At 51.2% G+C, this 14,664-nt stretch overlaps 8 protein-coding genes across 8 annotated transcripts; 2 read left to right on the forward strand and 6 right to left on the reverse strand.

The window, feature by feature from the left end:
* Nucleotides 1-289: 289 nt before the first annotated feature.
* On the reverse strand, nucleotides 290-2,096 carry SEPMUDRAFT_75177 (uncharacterized protein). Its single transcript, XM_016910100.1, has 3 exons — nucleotides 1,889-2,096; nucleotides 1,538-1,813; nucleotides 290-1,468 (listed from the first exon to the last, which is right to left on the reverse strand). Exons 1-3 carry the CDS (start codon nucleotides 1,957-1,959, stop codon nucleotides 403-405), a joined length of 1,413 nt encoding a protein of 470 aa, XP_016764362.1. The 5' UTR covers nucleotides 1,960-2,096; the 3' UTR covers nucleotides 290-402.
* A 2,232-nt stretch (nucleotides 2,097-4,328) lies between these two features.
* Nucleotides 4,329-6,257, reverse strand: SEPMUDRAFT_129224 (uncharacterized protein; the record flags this gene model as incomplete). Its single annotated transcript, XM_016902265.1, has 1 exon — nucleotides 4,329-6,257. The coding sequence occupies one exon, from the start codon at nucleotides 6,255-6,257 to the stop codon at nucleotides 4,329-4,331; it is 1,929 nt and encodes a 642-aa protein (XP_016764363.1).
* A 46-nt stretch (nucleotides 6,258-6,303) lies between these two features.
* SEPMUDRAFT_145545 (AAA family ATPase pontin) lies at nucleotides 6,304-8,379 on the reverse strand. Its single transcript, XM_016903120.1, has one exon. It carries the CDS (start codon nucleotides 8,276-8,278, stop codon nucleotides 6,764-6,766), a length of 1,515 nt encoding a protein of 504 aa, XP_016764364.1. The 5' UTR covers nucleotides 8,279-8,379; the 3' UTR covers nucleotides 6,304-6,763.
* A 265-nt stretch (nucleotides 8,380-8,644) lies between these two features.
* On the forward strand, nucleotides 8,645-10,235 carry SEPMUDRAFT_121822 (uncharacterized protein). The gene is made up of 4 exons (XM_016901733.1): nucleotides 8,645-9,424; nucleotides 9,479-9,884; nucleotides 9,956-10,046; nucleotides 10,117-10,235. The coding sequence occupies exons 1-2, from the start codon at nucleotides 8,731-8,733 to the stop codon at nucleotides 9,517-9,519; spliced, it is 735 nt and encodes a 244-aa protein (XP_016764365.1). The 5' UTR covers nucleotides 8,645-8,730; the 3' UTR covers nucleotides 9,520-9,884; nucleotides 9,956-10,046; nucleotides 10,117-10,235.
* Nucleotides 9,651-10,182, reverse strand: SEPMUDRAFT_137053 (dabb-domain-containing protein; the record flags this gene model as incomplete). The annotated part of the gene is made up of 4 exons (XM_016902824.1): nucleotides 9,651-9,806; nucleotides 9,865-9,884; nucleotides 9,956-10,046; nucleotides 10,117-10,182. The coding sequence occupies 4 exons, from the start codon at nucleotides 10,180-10,182 to the stop codon at nucleotides 9,651-9,653; spliced, it is 333 nt and encodes a 110-aa protein (XP_016764366.1).
* Nucleotides 10,236-10,414: 179 nt separating the features above from the next.
* Nucleotides 10,415-12,574, forward strand: SEPMUDRAFT_145546 (uncharacterized protein). Its single transcript, XM_016903121.1, has one exon. The coding sequence runs from the start codon at nucleotides 10,438-10,440 to the stop codon at nucleotides 11,299-11,301; it is 864 nt and encodes a 287-aa protein (XP_016764367.1). The 5' UTR covers nucleotides 10,415-10,437; the 3' UTR covers nucleotides 11,302-12,574.
* SEPMUDRAFT_26234 (RCC1/BLIP-II protein) lies at nucleotides 11,392-12,500 on the reverse strand (the record flags this gene model as incomplete). The annotated part of the gene is made up of 3 exons (XM_016908405.1): nucleotides 11,392-11,628; nucleotides 11,705-11,870; nucleotides 11,923-12,500. Coding segments are annotated over 3 exons (981 nt in total), but the record flags the coding sequence as incomplete, so codon positions are not given.
* A 687-nt stretch (nucleotides 12,575-13,261) lies between the features above and the next one.
* Nucleotides 13,262-14,286, reverse strand: SEPMUDRAFT_75191 (V-snare-domain-containing protein). Its single transcript, XM_016910101.1, has 2 exons — nucleotides 13,566-14,286; nucleotides 13,262-13,499 (listed from the first exon to the last, which is right to left on the reverse strand). The coding sequence occupies exons 1-2, from the start codon at nucleotides 14,156-14,158 to the stop codon at nucleotides 13,412-13,414; spliced, it is 681 nt and encodes a 226-aa protein (XP_016764369.1). The 5' UTR covers nucleotides 14,159-14,286; the 3' UTR covers nucleotides 13,262-13,411.
* Between the last annotated feature and the right edge of the window lie 378 nt (nucleotides 14,287-14,664).

Genomic DNA, 14,664 nt, shown 5'->3' on the forward strand with positions numbered 1-14,664 from the left:
TTATACATTCATGCTCATTATCATCATCGTTCGTACATGTAGTATATCATACATGTGTAAGGTGTAATTCCTCCATTCCTCCATTCCTCCATTCATCCATCCTTCCATCCTTCCATCCAGCACGTATACTGAAAACAACAGTGAGAAAACAACAGTGAGAAAACAACAGTGAGAAAACAACAGTGAGAAAACAACAGTGAGAAAACAACAGTGAGAAAAAAAGGAGACAAAAAGAAAGAAAAAAAAAGGCATTTCGCATTTCGCATTTCACATATTCGCATATTGGGGGGTATCTCTGTAATAAGCATATCAAAAGTAGAGGGGGAAAAATGCAGTGATCGAGGTTGTGTCCGCGAGTCATCTGCAGCTGAATCATCATCATCATCATCATCATCATCATCATCAAACAAACGAGTTGGCAGATAGACAACTATCAGCCATGGAAGACGGCAGAGAAGATGGTGCTGGCGGTGGCTGCGGCGGGGAGGTTGATGACGAGGATGATGATGATGACGACCTTTGCGACCTGATTTCATGAGAAGGAGGAGGAGGAGAACCAGATCCGCTCCTTCGGACCAGGTCGCGGGGCGGGGTATGCTGAATGAGCACGGCGTCGGCGGCGCCCAGAGAAGGAGGGGGAGGAGGAGGCCTCATCATGATGGGATCACATTTCTCTTCGTCTCCTCTAGCAGTCGTGTGAAAGGTTTGCCTCCTGCCCCTGCTCCTCCTCCTGTCCCTGTCCCTGCCTGTGCCACCATCTTCACAGAGGAATTCGGATAATGACAAGTGTCGAGCTCCCAGTCGCCGGAATTCGCACTCGAGGTCACCATCTTCTTTTTCATCAGAATCGTCGTGGTTGTGAAGGGGCCATGCGGTGATGAATTCCATGGGGTTGTGATGTGTGTTGCTGTGCTTGCGGCGACTCTCGTCGCTTCCTCCCATTCCTCCTCCTGTGGCGGCATCGATGATGGTGGCTCGCCTAGTGATGCTCTCAGAGTCGGCGACAGAGGTCTTGAAACCACAGATTCTCCGCCAGAGACCCCAGACGAAGGGGAGGTCGGCAACTAACAGGGCTGTAGACGACTCCCGAACATACCAAAAGGGCCACTTGGTGCCGAATGGTTGTGTAAAGGAGTATACTTTGTTCAGAATGGCGGCCAGGACGACGAAGATGCCGAGGGAAAAGACTCCGACCAGAGGAATCTTTTTCCTCCATGGCAAATGCATACCCCAGAAGAGCGGAGCAGTAACTCCCAGCATAATGAGATCGGTGACGAGGTTAAAGGTGGCGTTTGTGATTAAGTGGTTGGTTGCAGCGTTGCATTGGGAGCTGTTGGGTGGAATGGCCCAGTATTGTGAAAAGGGCCGACACCAGACTCCCAGGTACAGAGAGGTCATGACAAAGTACAACAGCACGACGACGGCGAGGAGGGCTCGAATGGCATTGTGCTGCCAGCGGAGAGTTGTCCTGAAGGGGGAAAGGTAGGTAGGTGTGAGCGAGCTTGTTCCCGTTCACAGATGCGTGGCAGGTACTTACAAGCGCAGATAGAGAACCAGAATGGCAACTTTGGTCAGCCAGATGGTGGCATTTTGACAATTCTCCAGCAGCAGAATCAGTTTGCTTCCATAGATGCGGTCTTGTCGATCTGATTCGGTCAAGGAAGACACGTCGAAACCGGGGGGAAGGAGATTGCTATCGCTCCTCGCGACAAGATTGATGGTGACGATGAAGGCGGTGTAAAAGCACAGGGCCACGGCGATAGCGACATCATCGGCTTGATATTTCCCATTGCGGGCAATGCCTCGTGAGATGCTGGTGGCATAGTCAGCATGAGTAAGGTGAAAGTAAGATGTACATAACCTGGAAGGTACTATGTAGTAGACGTACAATCTGCAGGCAGCTATGATCAGGACCAGTGACCACCAGATGGAAGATTCGACGGGCAGAGATGCGGCCATTGTGTTCACGGATATTCCTGGGGAGAAGCTGCTACGTGGTGTAGCTCGCACAGCCAACGGGGCATCGTGTCGTCGCCGGTCAGCGCGTGCGCAGCATTCACCCCGGAGGGAGAGAGTGAGTGAGTGGATGGGAGGCGAATGTGGGTGTATATATATGTCAGGTAGGTAGAGTAGGACTGGGGGGGAGAGAGAGAGAGAAAGAGAAAGAGGAAGAGAGACGGGAGACGGGAGACGGGAGGGAAAGAGAGAGAGGGAGAAGCTCTTCTCGGTCAGGCCGAAGAAGAAGAAGAAGGCTTTCCCGTCCGTGGGTAGTGGCAGTGGGTAGTGGGTAGTGGGCAGTGGGCAGTAGAGTGGCACCTTTTCCTCGCCCTCGCTTCACCACCAACCACCACTCACCACTCACCACTCACCACTCACCACTCACCATCTGAATATCGGTTGACCCCAGCATAACTAAGCGACACCGGGCATACCCGGCGATACGGGAGGCCGGAGGCGAAATGGCTCGCCGCCACTGGACTGGAGCACACTTGTACCCTAAGAGGAAAGAAGAAGGAGAAGAGAGGTACCTTATACAGGTATTCGTGTGCCGTACAGAGTACTCAATGTAGAGTAAATGCAGACAGATTAAGGAGGTATACATATGAGGTACCTACCAGGTAATGATGAGATGACCAGAGAATGGAAGCAAAACAGACTCAACAACAGAGAGTGAGATATCCGGGAAAACAGCAAGCAATGAGCATGTCGGTTCGCCACGTGGAATAACTTAAATCAGGAGGCAACTGACGTGGTTGAGCCGAGACTGTGGAGAATGGAGAGGCTCGCACCCTCTCGGATGGGGGAAAAAATGACCCGAGACCGGAGCATCGGCTGTCTCTTTTTAGTTATTACCTGGGTACTACTGTACTACTACTGAGGCCACTGTACTCTGTACCAGGTAAGGAGTTTTTGATAAGCATTTGTATAAATTGTTGCCAATTGTATACCTCGGTACATACCTACATGTAGGTATACCAGAATGGCATGTCGATCTGTACATCAAGTGGCGATGAGACATGGAATTATCTCTCGACTACTTCCCTCCCCGTCCTAGCACCAGCTGGACGGCTATGCCTACCGCCTCCACTACCGCTGACCGCTGACCCGCCCCAGAGCCTCTTCCCTCTTGCGCGCTTCAAGACCCTGTCCAATTGGTCCTACTATATCCTACAGGCTCGTCTATAAAATAACTGCAAACAATAGTCAATCAAGGCCATGACCTTTACCTTCCTCCCAACCCTCCAACAAAACCGAAAAAGAAAAAAGAAAAAAGAAAAAGAAAAAAAAACTGCCTCCTAGGTAAGCCGGGAATAACGACGGAACCAAACCGCACGCGGGGAGGAGACGCGGACACGGGTCGCGGGACAGTTTTCCTTTTGTTCCTTGTTCCTTTCCTCAAACGGCCCGGGGTACAGTACATGTAGTTAGTTACTACATGTATCTCCTACCTCCTACGTAGAGGTACCTCCTACCTAGTAGAAGGCAGTAAGGTAGGAGGTACATGTAAATTGCAATCCTTCCTCTCGGATCATCAAAAAAGGTATAGCCTTTCCTACAAGTAGGTAAAAACAGACCTCAGGACCTAGGTATTATATATACCTTATATATAGAACACCTCTTTAAGGCCTAAGGCTTACTATACTACCTTAGGTCAGGTATATATATATATATATATATATATATATATATATATATATATATATATATATATATATATATGATGTTTGTTCTAGAGTGGGACCATTTCTCCTACAAAGTAGTGTAGTGTAGTGTAGTGTACCTCCTAGTGTAGGTTAGGTTAGGTTAGGTACTGTACATGTTGGTGATGGGAAGAAGATGATTACACAGACAAGGGTTTTTTGGTGAGTTACATTAGTTTAGGGACGTGAGTTTAGGGAGGTTCATCATAGAGAACCTGGTATTGTTTGTTGTTGGAATGATTTGATTGATGGAAAGGGTAAGTAGAAAGAATGAAGCCAACTGAACTTCATCATTCATGTTACCTGTTACCTCCTAGATGTACCTGTACCCAGTCAGGCGAAAACAACGTGGAAATTAAGATACCTACCTGTACCTATGTTAGGTACTGGACATGTATTTGACTAAATGGGGTAGTTCTCCTGGCACAAGAAGGAAGGAAGGAAGGAAGATGAAAGAAAGATATAGAAATAGAAGACCTGCATGAACCTCCCCATCCCCCTGGGACCAACTATCTGTACATGTTACATGTACATGTGTAACCAACTCCACAACTCCACAACCCCAATCCTTTCCCCGCTCCAATGGACCCGACACCTCATACCTGTCTTTCCCTCCGAAGCAAAAGTTCACAACCTCTCCCTGTCCCTCTCCCTCTCCCTATCCATTTCATCCTGCTGCTGCTGTTCCAACGTGAATGATGATAATACTTGTTGTTGTTGTTGTTGTTGTTGTTGTTGTTCTCCTTCTTCTGCTTCTCCTTCTTCTTGTTCAGGCAATTCCACTATATTTGACTCAGACTTCTTCTGTGCGCGAACTTTGTTGTTATTAGTGCTATTTTTCGTCGAGGAAGTAGAAGAAGGAGGAGATGTTTTCTTTTTGCTGATATCAGGTAAGATTGGGGATGGAGAGGAGGAGGAAGAGGCATGGCTTGCGTGAGCACTCGTTCCAGACTGTATTGGTGTTGCTTGTTTAAGCTTGGAGTGGTGAGTAGATGTAGATGCGTGACTAGACGTCGTTTTCCCATCTTCCACTTTGAGTTTTCCCTTGGACGAGGACGAGGACGACTTCGCCGATCCGTGCTGTTCTGACGTCGCGGAGGGTGACGACTTTGGTTTGTTCTCATCACCTTTTCTTGATGAAGAAGAGGACACATGGCTGGCATGAACACTCGTTCCAGACTTTATCTTTGCTTCTTCCCGTCTCGAATGGTGACTAGATGCCCGACTACCTGTACCTCTAGACGTCGTTTTCCCACCCTCCACCTCCCCCTTCCCCTTAGACTCCTCCTCCCCCGCCTTCTCCTCCTTTGACGATCCAAGCTGTTCAGAACCCGCAGCAAGCGACAACTTCGACTCCCTCTCATCACCACCATCCTTCTTCGTGCCCGAGCCGTGTTTCGAACGCTTACTACTACTACTACCGCTCTTCTGTGAAAAATTATGTCGAGAAAGATTCTGCTCCGAGAGAGGGTCAGGTCGCGAAGGACTAGCAAGCACCTTCTCCACAGAATCGAGTCTTGCATGCGCAGCGGAAATTCTCCTGTCGAAGCTCGTTTCGGATGGTGGCGTTGGAGTTCCTCGTGTGGAGGGGGAGCCGTGACGACTCGTTGTACGAGAGACGGGATTTGCGATGGGCTCTTTGCTGTGGGTGCTGGTCTTCACGGATGGTGATGGAGGGCTGTGGGGATGCTCACGATCATTGAGCTCTGGAGTGGTTTGTGACTGTGCTCGATTGAGCTGCACGGAAGGCGCTGGGGTCGTATGGTGGGTATGTGTTGATCCCGCCGCGTCTTCTGCTGGAATAATGTCCTTTGGAGATTGTGGTGGTGCGGCAGCCACAGTATGATGCGATGCAGCGGACGCAAGGCTCGCCACATCGTGTGGTACTTGTTGTACTGAATCTTGAGCTGCTGTCGTCTTTACCTCATCTGGTCTTGCTGAGTGTTTGTCTTCTTCTTCGGCGTGATGAGAGGCGCGAGACGTGAGGCTCACCATTTCGCGCGATATCTCGACTGCATTTCCTCCTTCACTCTCTCCGGTATTGTGATGCGCATGCTCCTCGGGCTTGTCTGTACTACTGCGATGTCTGCGATGCCTGTGTCGCTTGTGCTTACCCTCTAGAGTATGCTCGAGCCTCTTCACCTCCCTCATTGCCCTCGCCACTTCGAGACCGAGGTATTGATGAACATCACTCAGCAACGACAAGCGTACCGACTCACGTGGTCTCCGGCTCCTCGTCTTGGTCAGATCTTGCGCAATCTTCATGACCTTCCGTAATACATCTCGAAACTGCACCGCCTTCGACGCTCTCACTTGGCGGTGGTCAGGGGCAGTAGTCTGTACATTGTGTCGGGCTAATTCTTGCTCCAACCTGACCAGATATGGTTTCGACAAGGAAGTTGCTTTTCGTAGAGCATTCAGAGCGAATGGGCTATCTTTGGTAAAGTCTGGATTACGCGATGCGTCGAATAGCAGCTTTGCTGCCGTCACCAGGGTGGAGAGCATGCGATCGTGTGGGACGTTAATACCCCGTTTCGGTTCTGAGCGTGCCGACATGTCAATGAAACTTGGAGTGAGGTGCGGCGACGAAGAATTGAACTGTCACTGCTTATTGATGAATACTACCGTTTATTATCAAGCAATCAATCATCCTCTCGGTCGCTGTGAATGAGGAGGAATGCATCAGATGCTGCTGCCATATGACTCGCACACGCTGTACGGGTCTGTGGTCCATCACAAACTCCTTTGGGTGATAGTGCTACTACAACTATGGCAAGACGTGAGCTTGGCCATGCCTACATGCATAAAGCGAATCTCCTCTGTCTGGTCACCTAGCTCAAAGCGGGAGACGCTACCACAGTGGCTGATGGTAGGAACGGGATCCGCTGCTGCCCTCGTAATCGCACGCGAGGCCGTTCGGCCTGCAGGGCATTGGATCTGGTTCCGCAATGCAGGATCTTGTTGCATGCTCGCAGCTCTGTAGCCGGACTACCAGCTCAGCTCTCAGGACGGAAAATATCACTGATTTCAGGCATTTGCTTGAGCGGAGCATCCCAGAATGCTCACGAGATGAACATGGAAGCCTGCTCACGCAATTGATTGGCACTTCGCCCAGCATCCCAGAACAATGATGTGGCTTCATCGATGTCGGAAGCGCTGATAACGTTCCCTTCACTGCCACGTGCGCGTGCGAGGATGCTCGAGGGTGATAGCAATTGCAGCGCATATCTCAAGGACACAGTCTCGCCTCGCTTCGTGAGTTCTTCCAAGGCTTCGGGGCTAAGTGTTGCAGACACCTTCAGAGCCTGTGGGTTGTCCGCGAGCTGCGGAGCAGTGGGCGTTGCAAATTCAAGCTTGGCGCGTGTCTGGATGATGGTTCGAATCTCGCTGCCGGTGTAGGGATGAGTCGGCACGATCAGTAGACGCGCAAGGAGATCCGGAGGAATTCCATGGGCAGAGATGAGACCTGGGTCGTTCGCCTGCACAGAGCCCGTACCGCGTATAGTGGTTTGTCCTCTATTCGAGGCGAGAATGACAATCGGCGAAATGGTCGACTCGAGAGCGCGGTTCAGGTACGTGAAGCATTCAATGTCAAGCATGTGCACCTCATCGATGAACAGCACGCCTGGGACAAGTTCTGCGATGCCCTGGTCGATGTACTTGTTGACGACCTTGTTGATTTCTCCACGCAGCTTCTCCGTAATCTCTGTCTTGCGTGGCTTCATCAACTGACCCATCATGCTCATCACATCTTGACCACCTTGCGGTCTTGCATTTGCAACGTCCAGATCATGCAAAGTCACGTCTTGTACGATGTCTTTCTTCTTGTGCACGTCGCCTTTGGGGACAGGCACGTATTCCTCGGCTTCAAGATCAAATTCGGTCGAAAAGGCGTCCGATCTTCCCACCCTTTTCACGGCTCCCGTATTTGCTTCGATATATATGACGTCTCCCAGCCGCACGCGCTCTTTCTGTATTGCCTCGTAGATGCTCGGGTCCAGTCTCAGCTTTTTGGTGCCTTTCGAGCTTCGCAATGTGATAAGCAAATGCGAGATCGTCCGCCCGTATGCGCCCAATGGGTTTTCTGTTTCTTCGGGAGACAGCTCCGCCACCTCGCCTTCGTATACCTCCTTGCGTTCCTGCACGCGGAGGCCAATGGCTCTCCTGAAGTTCTCCATCAGCGCCTCTGTCTTCTTTACTTCTGCGCTGTACACCTCGCTCCCCGTCATTGGACAGAATGGCACCTTCGTGCCCAGTTCCTGGCTCACTGCCAACGCTAACGCCGTCTTGCCTGTGCCCGGTCCACCTGCCAACATTACTGCCTTGCCCGCCATCTTCTTCGCGCGAATGAGGTCAACCACAACGCCGCATGCTTCTCTCGCTGCAGTTTGTCCAACAAAGCCTCCCCCGTTGGGATCTGCCGTGCCATCTGGTCGCAAGCCGAGTCCTTTGATATGAGAGTGCGCTGCAGTTCGGTTTTCGCGTGAGTTGGTTTGGCGAACTTCGCTGATCTGCACAGGCACGTTTCCTGTCTGCGCTGCAGCAGGTGCTGGCGCAACAGCTCCGTTGGTAGCCATGGTCGAATTGGACCTCTGCAGTACGCCTCCCGAGATGGAATTTGTACTGGCGTGTGTTCGATAGTGCAGTACAGGTGTGGCTCGGATGGTGATGATTGCGGCGCTACCAGAGGAAGTGGTTGTTACCTACCTAACCGTGGCTGCTCAACGCGCAGGGACGAAGCTGGAAACGCGACAAAGTGGCTGACTCAGCTGGATGGATCCAGAATTCTGACTTCGACCACTCAGAACACTTCGAGTGCGGCTTACCCGCATTATTCGCCGACAAGGGCTTGTGCGGGATCGGAACGTCACCGGTCATCTGGAAGAGTACAACATTGTATACACAAAGTATATGCCACCAAGATACCTACATCACCCGTACCACTCTACCCTCTCCTCCGCCATACACCTTTGGAACCACACACGCAGTCATGGCCTCCTTCAGAACATCAGCGCCCTCAATATCCACAATGTTCCGTTTCACAGCGCAGCCAGCGGCGAATCGGCGATGCGCATATTGCCTCAGGGCTCGACGATGTCCATTCTCCTCCTTCCAGTCTCGAGCAACATCTTCGAAGCGCCCTTTGATGACGGAATCAGCACATCGGCCGCAAACATTAGGCACTGACATGCCGCCACCAAAAAATAGCGGGTCGCCAGAGACAAGTATATCTGGACATTCACAACAAACATGGCCGCCTACGGCACCCTGGCAGAGAACAGACAGTCCACCGAGCATAGCACTGGGAGAATTGGAGGCACAGAAGAGCAAAGCAACGGTGGGCACGACGCCGACAACGCCATCTCAGACAGCTACGTCAGCAAGTACTGGTCTAGGGACAGTGGCGAAGCCTAAGAAGAGCAAGCTCAGACCCCGGAAGGCGCCGATAAAGCTGTCTGCGAAAGCTGTAGAACAGTTGAAGGAATTATTCGAGCAGCCGGAGAGTAAGCTCATACGAATAGGAGTGAAGAATAGAGGTTGCAGTGGACTGGCGTATCATCTGGAGTATGTGGACAAGCCTGGCGCATTCGACGAAACAGTAGAGCAAGATGGCGTCAAAGTATTGATCGACAGCAAGGCATTATTCAGCATCATTGGAAGCGAGATGGATTGGTTAGAGGACAAGCTTAGTGCGAGGTTCATCTTCAAGAATCCCAATATCAGTGAGTACAACCATGCTTGAATTGGGGAAGACCAATTGCTAACAAAATCGATAGCTGAACAATGTGGCTGTGGCGAATCTTTCAGCGTAGGGTAGCCTCGACTTAATTATCGCATTGATGTAGCATCTTCCGTTGCAGGAGGCCATTCCGGAGCTTTTGGTGTAAACATGTCTTTGGCATAGCGTGGCATGGCAATAGGAGCAGTAGCAGCATGGAAAACGACCACCTAGAACTTTCCCGGCTCAAAGTCCACCACTCTGACATTCTGAATCACATCCTTCAGGCTCGCCACAAATTCCAGATGTGCGGGGTCCTTCTCCAGGTAGTATTTGCGGTCCTCCTCGCTCTCAAACTGGCTGACGAATCCATGTGAGAAGCCGCCCTAAACCCGAAGGAGTTAGCTTGGGATGCTTGGGACTGATAGCGGGCGAGAGTACTACTTGTAGCCCCTCCGGACTTGCTACAATTGTATAACCGTCAGTCGTGTCTGTTCTGATTCCAAGTGTCAAACGGCTGTAGATAGATACTTACTGTCTCGTCCTCCCGTGCTCGAAACGACATATTTCTGGTTGGTTTTTGGGTGCAAGCACTTTTCTTGCAATGCTAGCATTCGAGTGCAGACCTGAGGCGGTGGATGATGTCAGTCTTGGTGGAGATGAGAGGGAAATGCAATGTACATGTGAGCGACTGACATCTTCTACCTGAGCGTGAGTGGTCGTTGGCTTGAACTCGAACAAGACGATATGAACGATAGGCATTGTACAGATCCGTCGTCTTAACGAGATGATGAGGGTGAAAGCTGAGAGGGTATAAGGTACCTAGGCTAGGTGGGTTAGAAAGCACTTGATATGAGATGTTTGGTTGTCCGATTGCTTGCGCTACCTCCTACTAGAACTAGCTAGATACGGCGGCAGCTCGGGAACGGGAGGTGTACCTCCACCTCCTACCTCTGTGAGCTTGGAGCTCGCATTATTATTGCCCGATCCCTCACAGATGACCCCAAGACAACGAACATGCCACCGGCAGACAAGCCGATCGATATCGTGGTCCGCTTCTCGACCTCCGATTCGGATGTGGTCTTGAGTGTTGCCCAGCCGAGCAGCATCTCCATCGCGTCTCTGAAACTCTTGATCCGCGACCAGCTGCCAGCGCCAACCTCCCGAGCTCGTCTTCGCTTGATCCACTCCGGCAAAGTCCTTGTCGACGATGCGGCACTATCGAGGAGCGTCACCATCACACAGGCACCGCCTCGGCGCGATGATGAGAACAAAAGTGCAAAGGCAAAAGGGAAGCAGCCCGCGCGAGAACCGGCAACAGTGGCCGCGAGGGTGTATATTCACTGCTCGATAGGCGATGTTCTGACAGCAGAGGACTTGGACCTGGAGAAAGAAGCGGCGCAGACGGCAGATGATGCTCTGCGCTCAAAGACTGCTGCCTCTACCACTCCTGGCTACCAACAGCATCATGAAACGACCACAACACTCGCGCCTCGCGGCTTTGATCGTTTGCTATCGGCAGGCTTCACCACTGCAGAGGTTGCAGCACTGCGTGCGCAATTCCTCGCGATTCAGGCACACACTCATACGCCCGATACTATGCCTACTGGTCAGGAGCTGATCGCTTTAGAAGAGACGTGGCTTGACAATGGTTCGAATCCAGCTACGGATGCTACTCAGGATACAGGAAGCTTCGGCTCAGAAGATGCGGGTGGGCTCGAAGATCTGCTGTATGGAAACTTAATAGGTTTCTTCTGGCCTATAGGCGGCATGTTCTGGCTGATGAGAGAGGAAGGTGTTTGGAGTCGTCGCCGGCAGATCTGCGTCTTATCAGGCTTTCTGGTCAACCTGACTCTAGGAATCACGAGGATGGCGAGCTGAGCGCTAATCCTGTCATGCGACTCATATCTGCATGATCGTGGCCATTGGTGCGCAAATCACCTCCTGGACGCGAGACACGCCCATCACTGCCTGCCACTCATGGACAAAGGCATCTTCTCGGCCAATACCTAACTGACCGTTGTTGTTTTGGCCTGCCACATACAGTGCATTGCCTTCTGTTAGAACTGCTATGTGACCGCTCCCAATGCCGACATCCAGGATATCAAGAGGCTCGTCATCTGCGTTGCCTGGGATGGTCACGAGGCTCACTTCACTGGGGATCAGAGCCTTGATGCAATGCTCACTCCCAGGGGTCTGTGCTCCCCACTAGAACCGTCAATACGCAGTCAGTATCGCCTCATCGCGCTCCGCGGTCGAGATATCGCAGTGCGATAGTACTTACAATGTAAAGAGCACCGTCTTCTGAGAGAGCAGCAGCCTGCCAGCCTCCAGCAGCGATCAACTTGATCGAAATGCCTCCTAGCGCTTCGACTGCTCCCGGGCGATGTGCAGGCACCGCCCCGTCACCAGCGACGTCGCGCCCCAGTGACTGATATCGAGAATCGCCCCTGGGTCTGTCGTAAGCATGTCAAGCCTGGTAAGAAGATCTGGCCTACTCACCAAGTCCAGACATCTCCGCGTTCCATGAGTAGAAGGAAATTCGCGACGTTCGCCTGGAGAGACTTTGGACGTCCAGGAAGCATATGGTGACTCGCGGGATAGTTGGATTCTCCACTCGGATCCTCATACCAGTGAAGAAACTTCTCAAAGGTGTCGAACTCTGTAAGATGGCAGACTTGCCCTTCTGGAGTCTGCATAGCTGTCATGGCAATGCGATTATTGCATGCCTGTGCAAGATAGCCAATTCGTGGGGATGCATCCATAGATTTGCATACTAGCCTTTGTTCTTCAACGACATAGAGTCTTCCTTTCTCATCAAGGCACCCGAGCATACCATCGTGATCTCCAATGGCAGACTTTAATACGCCCGCATCCGCATCCAAATCCAACTTGTGGTCTATTTTCTGATGTCCGACGCTACGAATTCGATCTCCCACAACAATGACAGTCGTACTCCACCCAGCGAAAAGAACTCTCGACTGCGCGCTGCCAGTTCCGGCAATGGGTTGAAACGTTTTGACATCTTCAGTCGTTGTTGAATCCAGTTGTCCATGAGCATTGAATCCCGCTGCATAAAGAGATTCTGGAAGTCTGCCGTTCAATGACATCGTTGTCGTCGTCGTCGTCGTCGTCGTCATCCAGATGAAATAAGAACCTGGACCATAAGGTCAGGTAAGGTACCTGAAGTATGTAACTTATCCCTTTTTCGAACCTACCCAGTCCCCTTAGGTCAAATGCGAATTTAGGTATGGCACCGCAAAGAAAACACCTGCATACAGGTACTTGTCTGTATCTAGCCACCCCACTCAAAAACTAGGTACAGTCGGTTGTAGGGTACCCCGCAATAGATACCTGCATCCGGTCTCGTAGCGTGCAGGCAACTATCCTATTCAAACGCTTCTTCCCGGGAATTGTTGTTAGAAAACTCGACGGATATACTATGGTATTAGGTAAGTAGAGCGAAGCGGGCTTATTCACACAAAACCCTCAAATATATAACTCGAGCTAAGTAAAGCGAAAAACAATTATTACAGATTACCTACTATTAGAAATATGTCTACCTATAGAATAGTATTATAAAACTAGGTACTTCTCTCTCCGTCTAGGTGTGTGCGATATGGATGGGAGGAATTGATTGATCAACCCGACGGACGGTTGTGGGAGGTTCTTTTTCCACTTTTTGTTCAATGCGGATTCTTCCTGGCGTGAGGAGGGACTGTGAGAGAGTGCTGTGATACCTACCCTATAGATAGGTATCGAAGGATAGGTGTGGACGATGGGAATTGACACTGGAGGAGGCAATTGGGGACCTTGGACAAGACATGATGGAACGAAGACGCTCGGAAATCGATTGCTGCAGGCCACATTTGAAAAAGAGAAGAGGCCTGTTACCTCAAGAAAGTAGGTACTGTGGCATTAGCTTGAGAATGTACAAGTATCAGTGGTCCGTGTCCGCTCTCCGAAACTCCCATCATACAACCAACTATTCTCATCGGAATTTGCTCACAACGACGGCGATGATGAGTATCACGAGCACAGCAATAATCGCAACGGTGATGATCTTGTTGGTAGCCATTCTAAAGACGCAGTCAGTACTGGAAAAGTCCATTGTCGCCCAACATCACCATAAACTTGGGAAATACCTTCGTGCCATGCCCTTCAACGTCTTATTGCTCCGATCCGTATATCCTTCACTTTCCAGTAACGTGCCTCGTGTGTGCTCAATAGTCTCGCGCTGTCTACTCAGATCCGCGAGGGTATTTCGACCAATGTCCTCTGTCTCCAACGCAATACGTTGTGATTCTCGTAGTCTCCCACTCGACCTCTCCAACCTGTCTGTGCCGCCGAGCAACTGCTGTCTCTGCTCCAACTGATCGTCCTGTGTGGGATTGTCTGTGTAGCGCTTGCCGAACAGCGCCTGACGGTCATTACTCGCCAGGCTCTTCAGTTTGCGCTTCGCTGCGTCGACGTCGCTTTCATAGTTGCGGAATCGCTGGTTGACTTTGACTTTCCAGGCTTGAGGAATGTTCTGCTTCTCGAGGCGCATCGAGTCGAGCAGTTCTCTGGCCTCTTCCAAGGCGCGCTCGGCCTGAGCGACATATGTTTTGCGCTGTTCGCCGGACAGTTCGGGGATCTGGTCGAGCTTCTGGGAGATGTCTGCCTGCACCAGCTTTAATTCGGCTTCGTAGTTGCTGAACAGCTCGGAGCCAGCTTCGGTGTCGAGTGAGTTGGACATGATGGCCCCGGTCGGGTGGTGTGAAAGGTGGCGGCGGCGGCGGTGATGGGAGTAGTGTTTGCTCGTTAATCTCTCGGGTATGGAATGGTGCGGTGGGGTGTGCGCGAGAGTCTGTGCAGTTGTTGTCGTAGTCGTAGAAGTAGCAAGGTGAGGTCAGGAAGTCGGTCGTTCGTAGTGTTGTGGTGTTGCGATGCCTCCAGGATGGTCGCTGCTCGATTCGCCGAAGTGCACCGCCACCGTTCCCTCGTATGCCCTTGCGCAGCTGCACCCGGACGCGTCGTTGGGTTACTAGCGCGTGGCTGGAGCTACAAAGGGCGATGATCGATTTATAGCATCACGCCATCTACATTACCTCCCCTAAGAACGTTAGATATACTAGGTAGGTGATATCCAGAGGCAGGGCCATCAATTATTACTACAGGCTTCCATCAATGACTACCTACCTGACCTTATGCCTAGGAAGATAATTTCCCCATCATGGAGAAGGACACTGCTGATAACGTTAT

Source organism: Sphaerulina musiva, assembly GCF_000320565.1.
Source record: "Sphaerulina musiva SO2202 unplaced genomic scaffold SEPMUscaffold_1, whole genome shotgun sequence".
NCBI classification, from domain to species: domain Eukaryota; kingdom Fungi; phylum Ascomycota; class Dothideomycetes; order Mycosphaerellales; family Mycosphaerellaceae; genus Sphaerulina; species Sphaerulina musiva.